The sequence below is a fragment of the Sinohyriopsis cumingii genome, chromosome 17 (assembly GCF_028554795.1).
Source record: "Sinohyriopsis cumingii isolate HCF-2022 chromosome 17, ASM2855479v2, whole genome shotgun sequence".
Classification (NCBI taxonomy): domain Eukaryota; kingdom Metazoa; phylum Mollusca; class Bivalvia; order Unionida; family Unionidae; genus Sinohyriopsis; species Sinohyriopsis cumingii.
In genome coordinates this window covers 15,785,632-15,799,120 of record NC_142977.1, presented here as the reverse complement: position 1 = coordinate 15,799,120, position 13,489 = coordinate 15,785,632, and the positions used below count along the sequence as shown (strand labels likewise).

The 13,489-nt window shown below is 34.2% G+C and overlaps 1 protein-coding gene across 1 annotated transcript; it reads left to right on the top strand.

Annotated features, from left to right (window-relative positions):
- Positions 1 to 514: 514 nt before the first annotated feature.
- Positions 515 to 9,290, top strand: LOC149777806 (uncharacterized). Its single transcript, XM_089938858.1, has one exon. It carries the CDS (start codon positions 969 to 971, stop codon positions 1,329 to 1,331), a length of 363 nt encoding a protein of 120 aa, XP_089794984.1. The 5' UTR covers positions 515 to 968; the 3' UTR covers positions 1,332 to 9,290.
- Positions 9,291 to 13,489: the final 4,199 nt, after the last annotated feature.

The window sequence follows — 13,489 nt, the reverse complement described above, 5'->3', positions numbered from 1 at the left end:
TGTGTATTTGTACTTTTTGGTGCGTGCTTTCGAGGCGATTGGTGCTGTAAGCCAGGTTCGAACCTCAGTAGGGATCAACTAAAATATTTTCTAACACTAACACACACACACATATAAAACATGGATATATTTCTGATCTTCTGTTACCTTAACTACTATATATCTATCTATATATATATATATATATATATATATATATATATATATATATATATATATATATATATATATATATATATATATATATATATATCGCTTTGTGTAATTTTTAATTTTTTGTGGCACAGTTAAATTTTTGTTTGAATCCAATTACAATTCAAACAATTTGTATTTTTACAGATTCCATTGTATGCACGATAGCAGCTATGGTCAAACTTGACTGAAGTGTTTTCCCAAATTATGATAATATAATATGAAGAAAACGAACCTTCCCGGATCTGCGCTTTATCGAATGAATCTTCCGTGACCAAATTTCATTTATTTCTTTATGGTCAAACTTTTTTATAAATTCGAATACTTCCGCATTTGAAAAGTGAAATCAACAGAAATCATTTTTATCAGAAATAATGCCATAAACATTGAATAATATGGAGAAGTGTAGGTTTAGACAATGAAAATGTTTTGGAGCAGAAATATTTAGTTCAGAGTGGACAGGGTGGCCTTCAAAGACAGAAATATGATGTCGCTCTTTCGTTAAGAACTCAACTGCAGATTTTTAAAGCCAACAATAAAGGGCAGGGCTCCAGCTAGTTGTTTTCAGTTGCTTTAGCCACAACACCTACAGGTAGACAGCAGTACGGTTGTTTTTTTATTTTGTGTTAAATTCTGTGATAAGAAACAATGTGTGTGGAATACTAGAGAAGAAAAGCACACTGATTTGAACTGTACGTTGGTTAAGGGACTTTTTATTCAGACACGGGAGTCAACAAGATTTACTTCAAAAGTAGTTTGAAATAAGTCTAATCAAGATGTCTTCAACAACAGACAGATCTGTTGGAACTTCCACTGCACTGGATAACACACATTTACAAGAGAAGTTGAGCGATGCCCAACTCAAATTTGAGAAAGCATGTCAACAAATCGTCCTACTTGACCAGAAGATAAAAGATTTGGAAGTTAGATACAAACGAGCTGTAAAAAATAAGAAAAATTCGTTTCGTTACAACCTGCGGTTAAGACTTTCAGTAGTGACTGGTGTGAAAATGATGTATCATCATTATGCAAGCACGAAAGCAGAAGAACTCACTCGTCTTCATAGACTGCGGCCTACCACAAGTAGCACTAGTGCCACAGCATCCAGCAGTGGTATGCCAAGCCGAGAACAGTCCTAGATTGATAATAGGATATGTGTTTAATGTTTGTAAATGTATACAAAACGTGAAATCTGTGGCATTAGTTATGTATTTAAAAAAAGGATTTCACTATTTATTGTTTTAGACAGCTGTTAAAACTCTGGGGTCTTTGAAGTGAAAATTTCCAAAATTCTGTAAAGACTTGTGTATATAATAGAATCTTGTCAATTTTTATCATGATTGCATGATATCCCTGAAATTAATGAATGAGCAAGCAAAAAACAATCATGCACAGTTGATTGGCATGAGCATTAAAAGAAAACTGCAATATTGATTAATGTTAACATAGTGTAAATTCTTGATTTTTAGGTGAATCACCATATCATGCACTTCATAATATACTTTTTGCAACTGAGTAATAAGAGGCTTTTATTGATCTAGATAGTGAAAGCATTTTACGAACTGCTTGGTGACGTACAATATATTATATAGCAGTTTTTGGTTATGTCTCTACTTTTACAGGCAGTTCTAATGCATACAGTGTAGTGTCATTATCATAATACACAATAATTGAAGTTTTACTTTTATTAATTAAAGGCTATTTATCACACATATTTGTTAAATCATACAATAAGCGGTGTGTTCATGAATTTTGTTTACATATAAAATGTACCCCCCTTTTAAATCTGAAAATTCCTGTTTTTGAAATTGGCAGAATGGAATTACCCCTCTGTGCGAAATAAGTAGTTGTTAGTGTAATGTGGCATGGACTTCCATATTAAAATAATATGTCAGTCTTTAAATAATTATTTGACGTTAAATTAATTGCTAAACCATTGGTATAGGCATATGCATGTAAAATAGTAATGCAGATTCCATCCAGTGTAAATACCCATATTTATTAGTGGCAGTGTTTATATAGACTATTGCTGTGTCTCAGTATTACCAAGTTCAGTATACTGTGCCTTATATTATCAGGTAATAAAGTTGCATTTAAGCAGTTTTCCAAAAAATGAGTCATTTTGGGTGCAAAAGACTTTGGCAGGTAGATTGATTGATTGTCAGGCCCCAAATTCACAAAACTCTCTTCTATAGTACATTCTGAAACAAATTTTGATATTGGATTGTGAATGAGCTGATTAAGTAGAAGAGGCAGAATGGTTAAAATTTATCTAAATTTACAATGGGACATACTCAGCAGGGATTAGTCTTTGTTCTTTTGTCTGTATCAATTGCATGTAACAATGGCTCATGTGATTACATAGTGAAAGGACAGAGTTTACAAGAAACTGCATGTCAGATGTGGTCAGTATCATTTGAATTTGATAAGAATGAAAAAAAGGCTTTCATTTAAATTTATTTTAGTGAGTCAGTTATATTTCTAATTAAGGCCTCATAAAACTGTTCATTTTTGGGAAAATAAGATTCTTAGAGCTGTTCCAGTAAAATATACACAGGACCCAGGAAGGCACTGTCAACATGGAATACCAGTAGTCTCTCATATATGTGATTTAGAATGTTGCATCATTTTCATAAGAACTGCATGAGCAGTTGGGGTACATTAGCATATATAAATATATTTTAAACTGCCTATGTTGGGTAACTTGTGTTTAAATGGAACAGCCTTTTTGATTTTCACGACTTTTTCCTATTTTAATAACACAGTGCTCTTTTTCCCGCTCAGTAACATGCACAAAATCATTATATTTGAAAACAAAACTTGCATCAGTTCATATATTGATAATACTGTTAATCACTAATTTGGGGGAACTTGAATGTTTTGTCAAAGCCAGATGGTGGGAGTGGGTCAACAATGTTAGTTTACAGCAGTGATAATACTTAACGCTACACTCCCAGTCTGGGTAATTTGTTTCATGAACAGTTGAAAAATTTAATTTTTGTTCAACTCTTAATTTAGTTGAAGGTTTTTATTTGCATATATTTGCTAAACACCATGATAGGTTATCAATGTACAACTCATCATTCATGTTATAAAGCATTATGAAGCTAAGGGAACTCATTGTGACATGTTTAGTCTCCACTATGATCGTGGATTCAAGATCACAAGTCATAATACAATTGTGTTCAGGTTTTTTTCTCTTTTTTTTCTTCTTGTATTCACATGCCTTTTGATGGATTTTTTCATACTTGACATATCAATTTGCTGCTAAGACAATTTGTTGGTGCTCACTTACCACTTTGACCTTAGAGTGAAGGTCGCATCAGAGCAAATTCATGCTATGCTTTTTTTAAGAGTCTTTTTTGCTTATAGTTCGAAAATCTCTTAATGAATTTCTTTCAATGTTTTGATGAATTATTGTGAAGCTGACTCATTCTCTTACATATGGTTTGAAACAAATTATTCATTATGAAATGTCATTTACTTCCTTAGTGGGAAATTTGTCAGTCCACACCTTAAGCCTCTAAGTCACACCATTGTACTTGCCCCAAAACATAAAAATGTATTTAAATTTTGGTTTATATTTGTGTGAGTGTGGTGTGTGTGTGTGTGGAGAGAGATATTAGGATTAATTAAAAATAGATCGTAGTCTATGACACCAAAGAAAAAAATAAAAGAAAAACTTCAAAAATGTATAATAAAAGTTAGCTTATCAGTTTTATTTTTTATGGCTAATTTAGAATATCACTTTTTGATAAACATTGATTGAATGTAAATTAACATAAGGCACTACGAACACTTATAGAGTTATGCAGTTGATAAATCTACTGGGACCATAAACAAGATACCTACGAAAGTTTCTTGTTAATCCTGCCTTCAGTTATATTTGCACATAAATTGTTATGAATATATAAGATAATTTCAGTATAGCTGTCCATGGTCTCTTGAATATGTTCGTCGTGATTCTGTTAAGTAGGTATTATTGTAAGTTTCACACCATTACCATTACAGCCATGTACAGTTAGGCTATGCTTATTTAAAATTGGTGTGGATTTCAGCACTCTCAGTGGTGTCACTCTCAACAGGATTTCAATAAGTGCATGTACTATCAGAGGCTTGTCACCCAGTAAGGCTATGAAAAATATACATCTTTAGTTGTCATCAGTCAATATTGTACATACTATTTGAAGCCCGCCATCCAGTAAGTTTATAAAATATTGATCTTTAGTTGTCAAGATTCTGTATTAGTAACACTGTTTTTGTGAGTTCTGGGATTCAGTATGCATGTACTTTAAGGCAGAGCTGGCTGTAATTCCTTTTGAATGCCATTGGCAATAGCTATCAGGCTGGGAATACATATATTTTGTATGGACAGGTTGCTACATTATGAACAAATCAAAGACTAACATCTTAGATTTAGTTATTCCTTTACTAGTAACTACACAAGGTTAAAACGATAATTATGAACACGTAGGCAATGACACGCAAGTTGGCATTGTTTTCTTTATTGGGTATTGTAAACCAGTTACAAAGTACAGTTAACCCGCTCTAGTGGCAAAGGTAAGTTTTGCAATAGTTGGAATGACAAAGGTTTATTCTTTGGGTATAAAGATACAAAAGATAAATTTATTAGTCCATCCAGTGATAGAATTCTGGATATCCTGAAGAGAAATCACCTGTCCATTCAGTGGTAGAATTCTAGAGAAATCACTAGTAAATCTAATGTTATAGAATTCTGGATATCGTAAGGGAAAAATCAGGTGCATACCGTTCCAGGACATCCTTTGACAGAAACCTTGCAACATGCTTACTTGGCATTGTGATGTTGGGATCTAGGTGACTTGTTTTACAGTAATACTGATGTTATGGCATTGACATGAATGCCTTGGCCTTCTTGTTATGAGAAGTGTTGATCTGAGTTCGAGTTTGTGTATTCAAAATTGAGTTTCTTGAATACAGAGCTAGGCAGGTTGGGATTAAATTAAATTAAATTAAATGTTTTATTGTATTGTATATGTTGAGTTCAAAGTCAAAGATCTCAACAGAAAAAAAACCAGAAAACTATCATCCCATGACTGCATTCTTAACTCGATTTGTGCAATTAATTCAGTTGTCAGTTATATTGCTATTGCTTCATTTGTATAGTTCAGATTTATGTACAGAGTAATGCCATTTTTGTTCCATAGTTTGCATTTGAGACATATGACAGTATTGACGGAGTTCCTTATTGTAGATATCAAGCCAAGGTAAGCCATGGTAATACCATTTCAATATCAACTATAAAAAAGTAAGCCCAAGGGGATCTATATCAATTTCAAAGACTTGTGAACTTTCTACAAATGAGAACTCTTAGTGGTGGAACCCCGAAATTCTGCAATATAAACAATTTTAAATTTCACTTCAAGATTATCTTATTTATTATTATTACCTTTGTGTTGTGTTTATCAGGTAGACTTTGTTTCATTTGCCAGTTTTGTCCACTTTTTTGAAGTTTTCTTTTTGTACACAGTAATTGTTTTGTATCATTACTCATTCTGATGTCATCAAACATAAGTATGGAATTGAAGAAAAAAATTGTTTAATGAAAATTTACTTTTACAGTCTTTTTCTATGTACAGTGTATCATCATGTAGAAACTGTAAGATTACTGTATATATGATCTCGTCCAACCCGTTTCAATATGTGCTGCATTAACTCATGCAAAATGTTTGTAATTTTGTATGTTTTTGGTACGTTGTACAAGTAATTGCACTTTATCAGGAATTATGTTCAACTATACTACTTATGTGAAAAATATGTCAAACATTTTCTGAACATTAAAGAACTGAGAAAGTGGTTCTTTACATATCTGCAGTAAATTTTGAATATAAAATTTTATTGTTCATTGTCTGAAAGTAACATAGGTTATTGCTGACACAACAAAACCCAAGATGTCAGAGGAAGTATATATATTGTTTATTTTGTTATGATGTACATTCAGTAGATAAAATAAATGTACTCAGGGTTTGAAATTAGTCTGCTTGCCTGATACTTGTACATTTTTTGTTGGAATTAAAGTTTTCATTATTTGACTAGTTTGATAGCTAGTAAAATTTATTTGTCATTAGTCAGCATTTTGTAGGAAACACGAGAAAAGATTCATCAGGACGAGTAATATCTCAATCTTCTATTCCTTCTTGCTACAAGAAATTTAAGTTAAATTGTGGTGCTAACTTTAGATAATGACAGAGGTATTGTAACTTAGCAATATGAATTGTGGGAGAAATTGATGTACGGTATCTTGGTATCTTGATCAGACTAACTTTGATGTGAAACACTGTTGATGCTACTGCAGTTGTACAATTTAGTAAGAGTTGATGATGGGTAGTTACAGTATACATGTATTTCAGTATTGACCATAATACAACCATGTGGATAATCACATTTTAACAGTATATATTGCTACAGTATTGTAAACTTTGATAGTTGACTTCCCATGTATGCAGTCAGGGTTTAATAAGTCCCATGTATATATTTTTCCATTCATAATATCAGATTAAAGTTACTGTCAAATAAATTGGTTAATCACAAATAACCAGTTTATACATTCTGTGAGGTGGAAGAGTTATGTTGATTTTCAACAGGTTAGTGGTCAGAAAGTGAAAACATTTATATACAGTGAGATGCAGTTTCAGCAGATATATGCTACAATTAGCATAATGTTGTTTTGTAAAAGTTGGTTTACTGTAAAATGGGACCAAATCTTAGATACTTTGTTTCTTTCAAAATTTCCAATGCTTCTGATGGATACATTGTTTTCCCAGTGACTTGTGACCTCATGCAAAGGGACATAACTCTTCCATCATCTTGGAGACTGTTGATTGGGGCATAGTTCCAATTAAAGTGTTGCATTACAGTGTTGGAGTAATAAAATGAAACTATTAATAAAAAAGATTGTACAAGTACCATATTGCGTGTACATATTATGAACCCAATCGATTATAGCATAGAACCAGATCTAGTGTGGCATGATGTGCCAACAATCCTCTAGTCATACAACGATGTGAAGAGAGCAACTGAATATGTACTCACAAAACCAATAATTATTAAGACTGCATCACTTGAAAACCATGAAATTTGGCAGTAATGTAGTACAGACCGTATTAAGTTAATGTCAATATTTTGATAATTTAATCTCTATTCGTAAGAAAGACAAATTTTATCCCCAAACTGAATTCTTGAACTTTGAGCTCAGATTTTTTGCTCAAGATATTTAATGACAATGTGGCCTTGTCTCATTTTCACTTAATGTTTTTCAGTAGGAAACTCTAGCTCAGTAGCTCAGATTTCAGAAACTTTGAAAGCAATTTAATTGTAGTGATAACAAAAGCTCGTTTAATTTTCAGCTTTTCTTACCTTGATTCTCTCAGCTACATTGCCAAATTATGATTATGTAGATCACATTCCGGATGTGGAGTTTTTTGCTAAGAAAGTTTAAAGAATATATATGGCCAGGATATTTCCTCTTCAGAATATGTACTGATTAAACTAATTATGCCAGCACATTATGTGCAGGTACATTTGCATGTTTTACACAGCTTAATACAGTATTCCATTTCTGTAAAAAATAAGACTGATCACATAATTAGTTAAGCTAGATGAATATATTTATTGATCTTAGAGAAGAGTCTGGAAGTTTCAAAGATAATGATACCCTTTTTACCTAAATTTGGATGGATGGGTGGGGGTATCTTGGTGGAGGCTTGACTTGGTGTTTACTTTGGCATCCATATGCAGTTCTGTGTGTCCTATCATATACCCGTCCATACAATAGAGTAATCACATTATTAAAGATTTTATCTTATCTAAATCAAAGGTGGGATTCACCAAAACAGTAATTTATGTTATTTAGTGATTATTGTTTTGCTTTTATCGATAAATGAGTATGTAATTTTTCACATGATCAGCTACGGGAGTCACCAATTTAATGTTGTAGAGAAAATTCCTTTACATTTTGTTCACCCTATAGCATGGGTTAAACCATCTTTGGCATTGGTGTGTAGTATGTATGACTCTTTCTCAGTCAGATCAAAACTGAGGCATGCTTAAAGCAGTAGGATTGATTGGCATCATACGTCTCACCCTTTTAATTAATTGGCATCATACGTCTCACCCTTTTAATTAATTGGCATCATACGTCTCACCCTTTTAATTAATTGGCATCATATGTCTCACCCTTTTAATTAAACAGTCATATTACAGCTTTAATATTTCTGAATTTGATCTCATCTGGTGCTCTGCACAAATCTGTTCTGGACTCTTCTAAACATCATACATAACACTTAAGTTGATTTGCTATTACAAAAAAATGGAAGCAGAATTTCAAAGATCATCAGGACATTATCTTTTATCAGTGAATGTCACATCTCCAGATTGTTCGAAGGCCCCAGTCAGCTGAGTGGTTTAAAGCACTAACCTTCACCGATCACTGCCATCTCACCTCTGTCCATGTGGGTTTGAGTCTCAGGCTCAGCTAAAGGGGGTATGTGAGAAAGCTGCCAGTAGTTTGCCAGGGTTTTCCCAGGTTCTTTACCAATTATACTGGCTGCTATATATTGTCTATCTTCAGTGTTAAACCCAAAACAAAAACAGTAACAACCAAAATGTTTGATCGATTTTAATCATATTGGGCTCTGTTTTATTCCCTCCACCTGATTATAATTAATCTCCAGGTTTTACAATGCCTGTAAGGGTAGAGTATGAAGGCTTTAGCATTTCCACCCTTTCATACCCACCATCTTTTCAGTAGAAAACAGTTTTGCTTCAAGTGATTTAGAAAAAGTTGTAATCTTTTGTTCCTTTGAAACATGTAAAAAAATTTTTAAAGAAGTTATGTTGCCTAGATTCATTAGATACTCTTAGTTAATCACTTTTTTATTACAGAATCTTGCATTGTCTTGTAAAATTTTGTTTATTGAAATTGATAAATGTAATTAAATACTCCATTCAATCATATTACTCTATGTACATGAACAAATTGATGGTAAATTTTGTGTATTATATTGATGGTTAATGTAATGCATCACATCTGTACCTTGACAATAAAGTGTAAATTGGCATGTATACTTTTTTGTTTTCTATTTCCTGTTTTCTAGTCTGTGTCACAGGTGTTTGGCATCAGCATTAAAACAAGTACAGTATATGAAGCAGGCTGGGAACATTAGCTTGAATATATCAAGTGATAAAGCACTCACCTAGTGCTAGGCAGGCTAATAAATCAGCCTCACACCTGTTATGATCCTGACTTAAGTTTTTGGGGCTGATCTTGTCTATTTAAATACACAAGTATTTACAGACACTTTCATCTGCACACATTGGTATACATTTTATACACTTACCAGTGTTTCTTGCAGCTGTTTAATTACCATTGGTTGAAGTTTTTTTAGCAATATGTATTTGATATATCTGGATCAAATCCTATTTTTTACTTATAAATCCATGTGGATTAGCACAACCTTACATCCTGTGTCCATTTTGAATTTCATGCTAGATATATATGTTGCCAAATATCAGTAAGTGTCTAAACTGTATGCAGGTGTGTCATGGAAAGATTTGCATGTGGCAAAATTGCACATTTTAATGAGCAGGTGACATCATGCCCACAAATCATCCATCAGCACAGATTTGAGGGTCTGATTTATTTGACTACATGTTAAGGTGTTCTTCAATGTATGGTTTTATACCTGTTAAATTTTGAGAATTGATTGCGCTCTCAAAAATGCAGAAATTACAAAGCGTAGCATGAAATTTGTTAGTTTTCAAATGTGCAACTAATTTGTCTTTCAGTGGCAAGCACATTTGTTCTACTTGTATGTATCAAATTCATTAGCATTGTACAGTCACAAATGTAAAATTGTAGCCACTTATGACAGATGGTATTGATCTGTTGTAAATGTTCTCTCCTTTTTGATCTCACCCCCATCCCCCTAGTAATCTAACACCTGTTTAGTGCAGAGAGCTATAAGGGCGCTCAGCAGTTATTATGTACTTTTGAGAGAGTGATGTATGTAAGGTGAAGTTGTTTGCATTTAAAACATGCACAATGGAGAGAATGTTGGCATACGTCTATGCTACATTAATGTAATGTGGATGACATTTCTTTGGATATTGTACTTTTGGAAATTGTAAATGATCTAAGCACACTGCTGACTAAAATGACTGCTTCCTTGTGCTAAAAAAAAATCAGCCTGAATTAGTCTAAAGTACACTATCCGTAGCAGCTATTAAAATAGTGAAAATGAGATTTGCCAGACTGGACAATACCAGCTTCTGAAAGAGCAAGGAATGAATTACCAAATATATGAAATGTAAAAAAAGTTATCGGCTCTTTTTTATACAATTTACCTCAGAAGTTCAGGAAGTGAAAATGACCAAATGAAGCTAGCAGTTTTTTGACAGGTGCACATCTGGAGTAAGGCCAAGCTGTATACTCTATAACCCATATTACACTCATCAATCATATACCAAAATAAAGGGAAAAGGTTCTTCAAACTATACCTAAGATATAAAAGGCCATTTTTAAATAACCAGTATAACCAGTGAGGAAAGCAGGGGAAATTCCTTTTCTTTAAAATTCTATGCAAAATACATAACTGTAGAGCACCAACTTTGTTGTTTGTTTAAGGACTCCCAATGCTGCTTACATGTATATGGCAGAATGGGAACCAGTCTTTAAATAGATGAACATAAACTAGAGTCTATGTGGGTTTGACTTACAGGATTGGTTGATCATGAATGTAAGATTTTATCAAAAAGAATCTTTTGAGAGCTTATCCTAGTTGTAACTGAAAAAAGAGTCAATATTTTAGTGAGGGTATTTCAGTCCTTTTACAGACTCTAGTTTGGGAAACTTACTGCTGAAATTAGCACCCAACTCTTTGGTGCAGAATTGTAAATACATGTAGCTCTAAAAAATGCTGCAGTTCATGGTTTTCTGTACAAGGAAGATGTCATCAAGAATATGTTTATACTGATAAATATAGGCTTGATCATGAGCTATGTTGTTTATCTGACTAGTTCAGCAGCTAACCTGTTGACTGCAGAGTTACATTGTCTAACTAGTCTAGTGGCAAACCTTCTGACTACAGAAAGATGTTTATCAAGTCAAGAAGCTAACCTTGCGAGTACCAATGATGTTGTTTGTTTCATGTCACACTTGTTGAGTACCAATGATGTTGTTTCATGTCACACCTGTTGAGTACAGAAACAAGTATGTATTGTTTGTCTGTCGACATTATGAACGTAACTGACAGATATGTTATGTATATTATTAAATGGGGGCCCCGAGTGGCCAAGTGATCTAAAGCGCTCTCTGTGATGGATCACTGCCATCTCACCTCTGTCTGCATGGGTTCGAGTCCAGGATTTGGCACAACAACAACAACAACAACAACAATATTATTAAGTAAATTTGCTTTCATTTTATAATTTTTTGCAGGAGGTAAAACCTTCTGAGATAATGATAAGAGGCCATCACAACTGTGTCAGTTAACATGTTTATAGATCTGGTGTTTTGTTACTGTCCCCAGATTTACCTATCTTATGTCTCTATAACTTTGGACTCCAAAATCAATGGTTCTTCTTTACCCCATGTGCACACCATCAACAAACTCTGGTAACTATAGAGGGTAGACATCTTGTTGTTGTAGGGTTTAACGCCATTTTTCAGCACACGATAGGCTATACATGGCGGCCAGTATTAATGGTGGAGGAAGAATCCGGGAAATCCCCGGAAAGAACCACCGACCCTCGAGAAGCTACTGGCAAGCTTTCTCACATACCCACATTGGCCGAATCCGAGACTCGTACCCACGCAGAGGTGAGATGGCAGTGCACTTTAGACCATTAGGCCACTCAGGGCCCCAGACAACTTGTTATTGTGCAGAAATGAATTTCATCCCAGTCACTGATGGACATAATGTATATCACAACATGCTCTGCCTTATGGCATGTGTATATGAACTAGGTCACTTTGACAATTTTCATGCTTGAGATAATTTTTATTTTTAGCTGTTCATTCATTACACTTTCCACATATTGGACGTTATTTCATTTGCACTCAAGAAGATCAACATGTGTATGCAATTCAAATAACTCCATCTAGTCAAAACTAATCAAACTAAGTTTCAAGCTTGGTCTGATGAAACAGTTTCTTCGATACATCTTGAAAAGTAGTATATTAATGTAATATTTCCTTTCTCACAGCCAAATGGGGTTTAAATCGTTTCCAAACCAGTGCAAGGCGGCTGTCATGGTGTATCTCTTGGCAAAACTAGGAACTCCCATTGCCTCATCAGTAGTCCTCCATTATGCCCGTCTCTATATTGCTGATTACTCCAAATGCACTTCTTTTGGCGATAGGATTAATGTAAACCCTTTGTATCATTTTGCATAAAAGTTACAATGTAGAACAGACAGCTTGACAGATAAATGATAAATTCAATATGTCCCAAGCTTTGTGTGAAATTGGGGCTGGGTGGAGTAGTAAGAAATTCAATATGTCCCAAGCTCTGTGTAAAATTGGGGCTGGATGGAATAGTGATAAATTCAATATGTCCCAAGCTTTGTGCAAAATTGGGGCTGGGTGGAATAGTGATAAATTCAATATGTCCCAAGCTTTGTGTGAAATTGGGGCTCGGTGGAATAGTAATAAATTCAATATGTCCCAAGCTTTGTGTGAAATTGGGGCTGGGTGGAATAGAGATAAATTCAATATGTCCCAAGCTTTGTGTGAAATTGGGGCTCGGTGGAATAGTGATAAATTCAGTATGTCCCATGCTTTGTGTGAAATTGGAGCCGGGTGGAATAGTAATAAATTCAATGTGTCCCATGCTTTGTGTGAAATTGGGGCTGGGTGGAATAGTAATAAATTCAATATGTCCCAAGCTTTGTGTGAAATTGGGGCTGGGTGGAATAGAGATAAATTCAATGTCACAAGCTTTGTGTGAAATTGGGGCTGGGTGGAATAGTAATAAATTCAATATGTCCCAAGCTTTGTGTGAAATTGGGGCTCAGTGGAATAGTAATAAATTCAATATGTCCCAAGCTTTGTGTGAAATTGGGTCTGGGTGGAATAGTGATAGATTCAGTATGTACCAAGCTCTTTGTGAAATTGGGGCTGGGTGGAATAGTGATAGATTCAATATGCCCCAAGCTCTGTGTGAAATTGGGGCTGGGTGGAATAGTGATAAATTTAATATGTCCCAAGCTTTGTGTGAAATTGGGGCTGGGTGGAATAGTGATAGATTCAATATGCCCC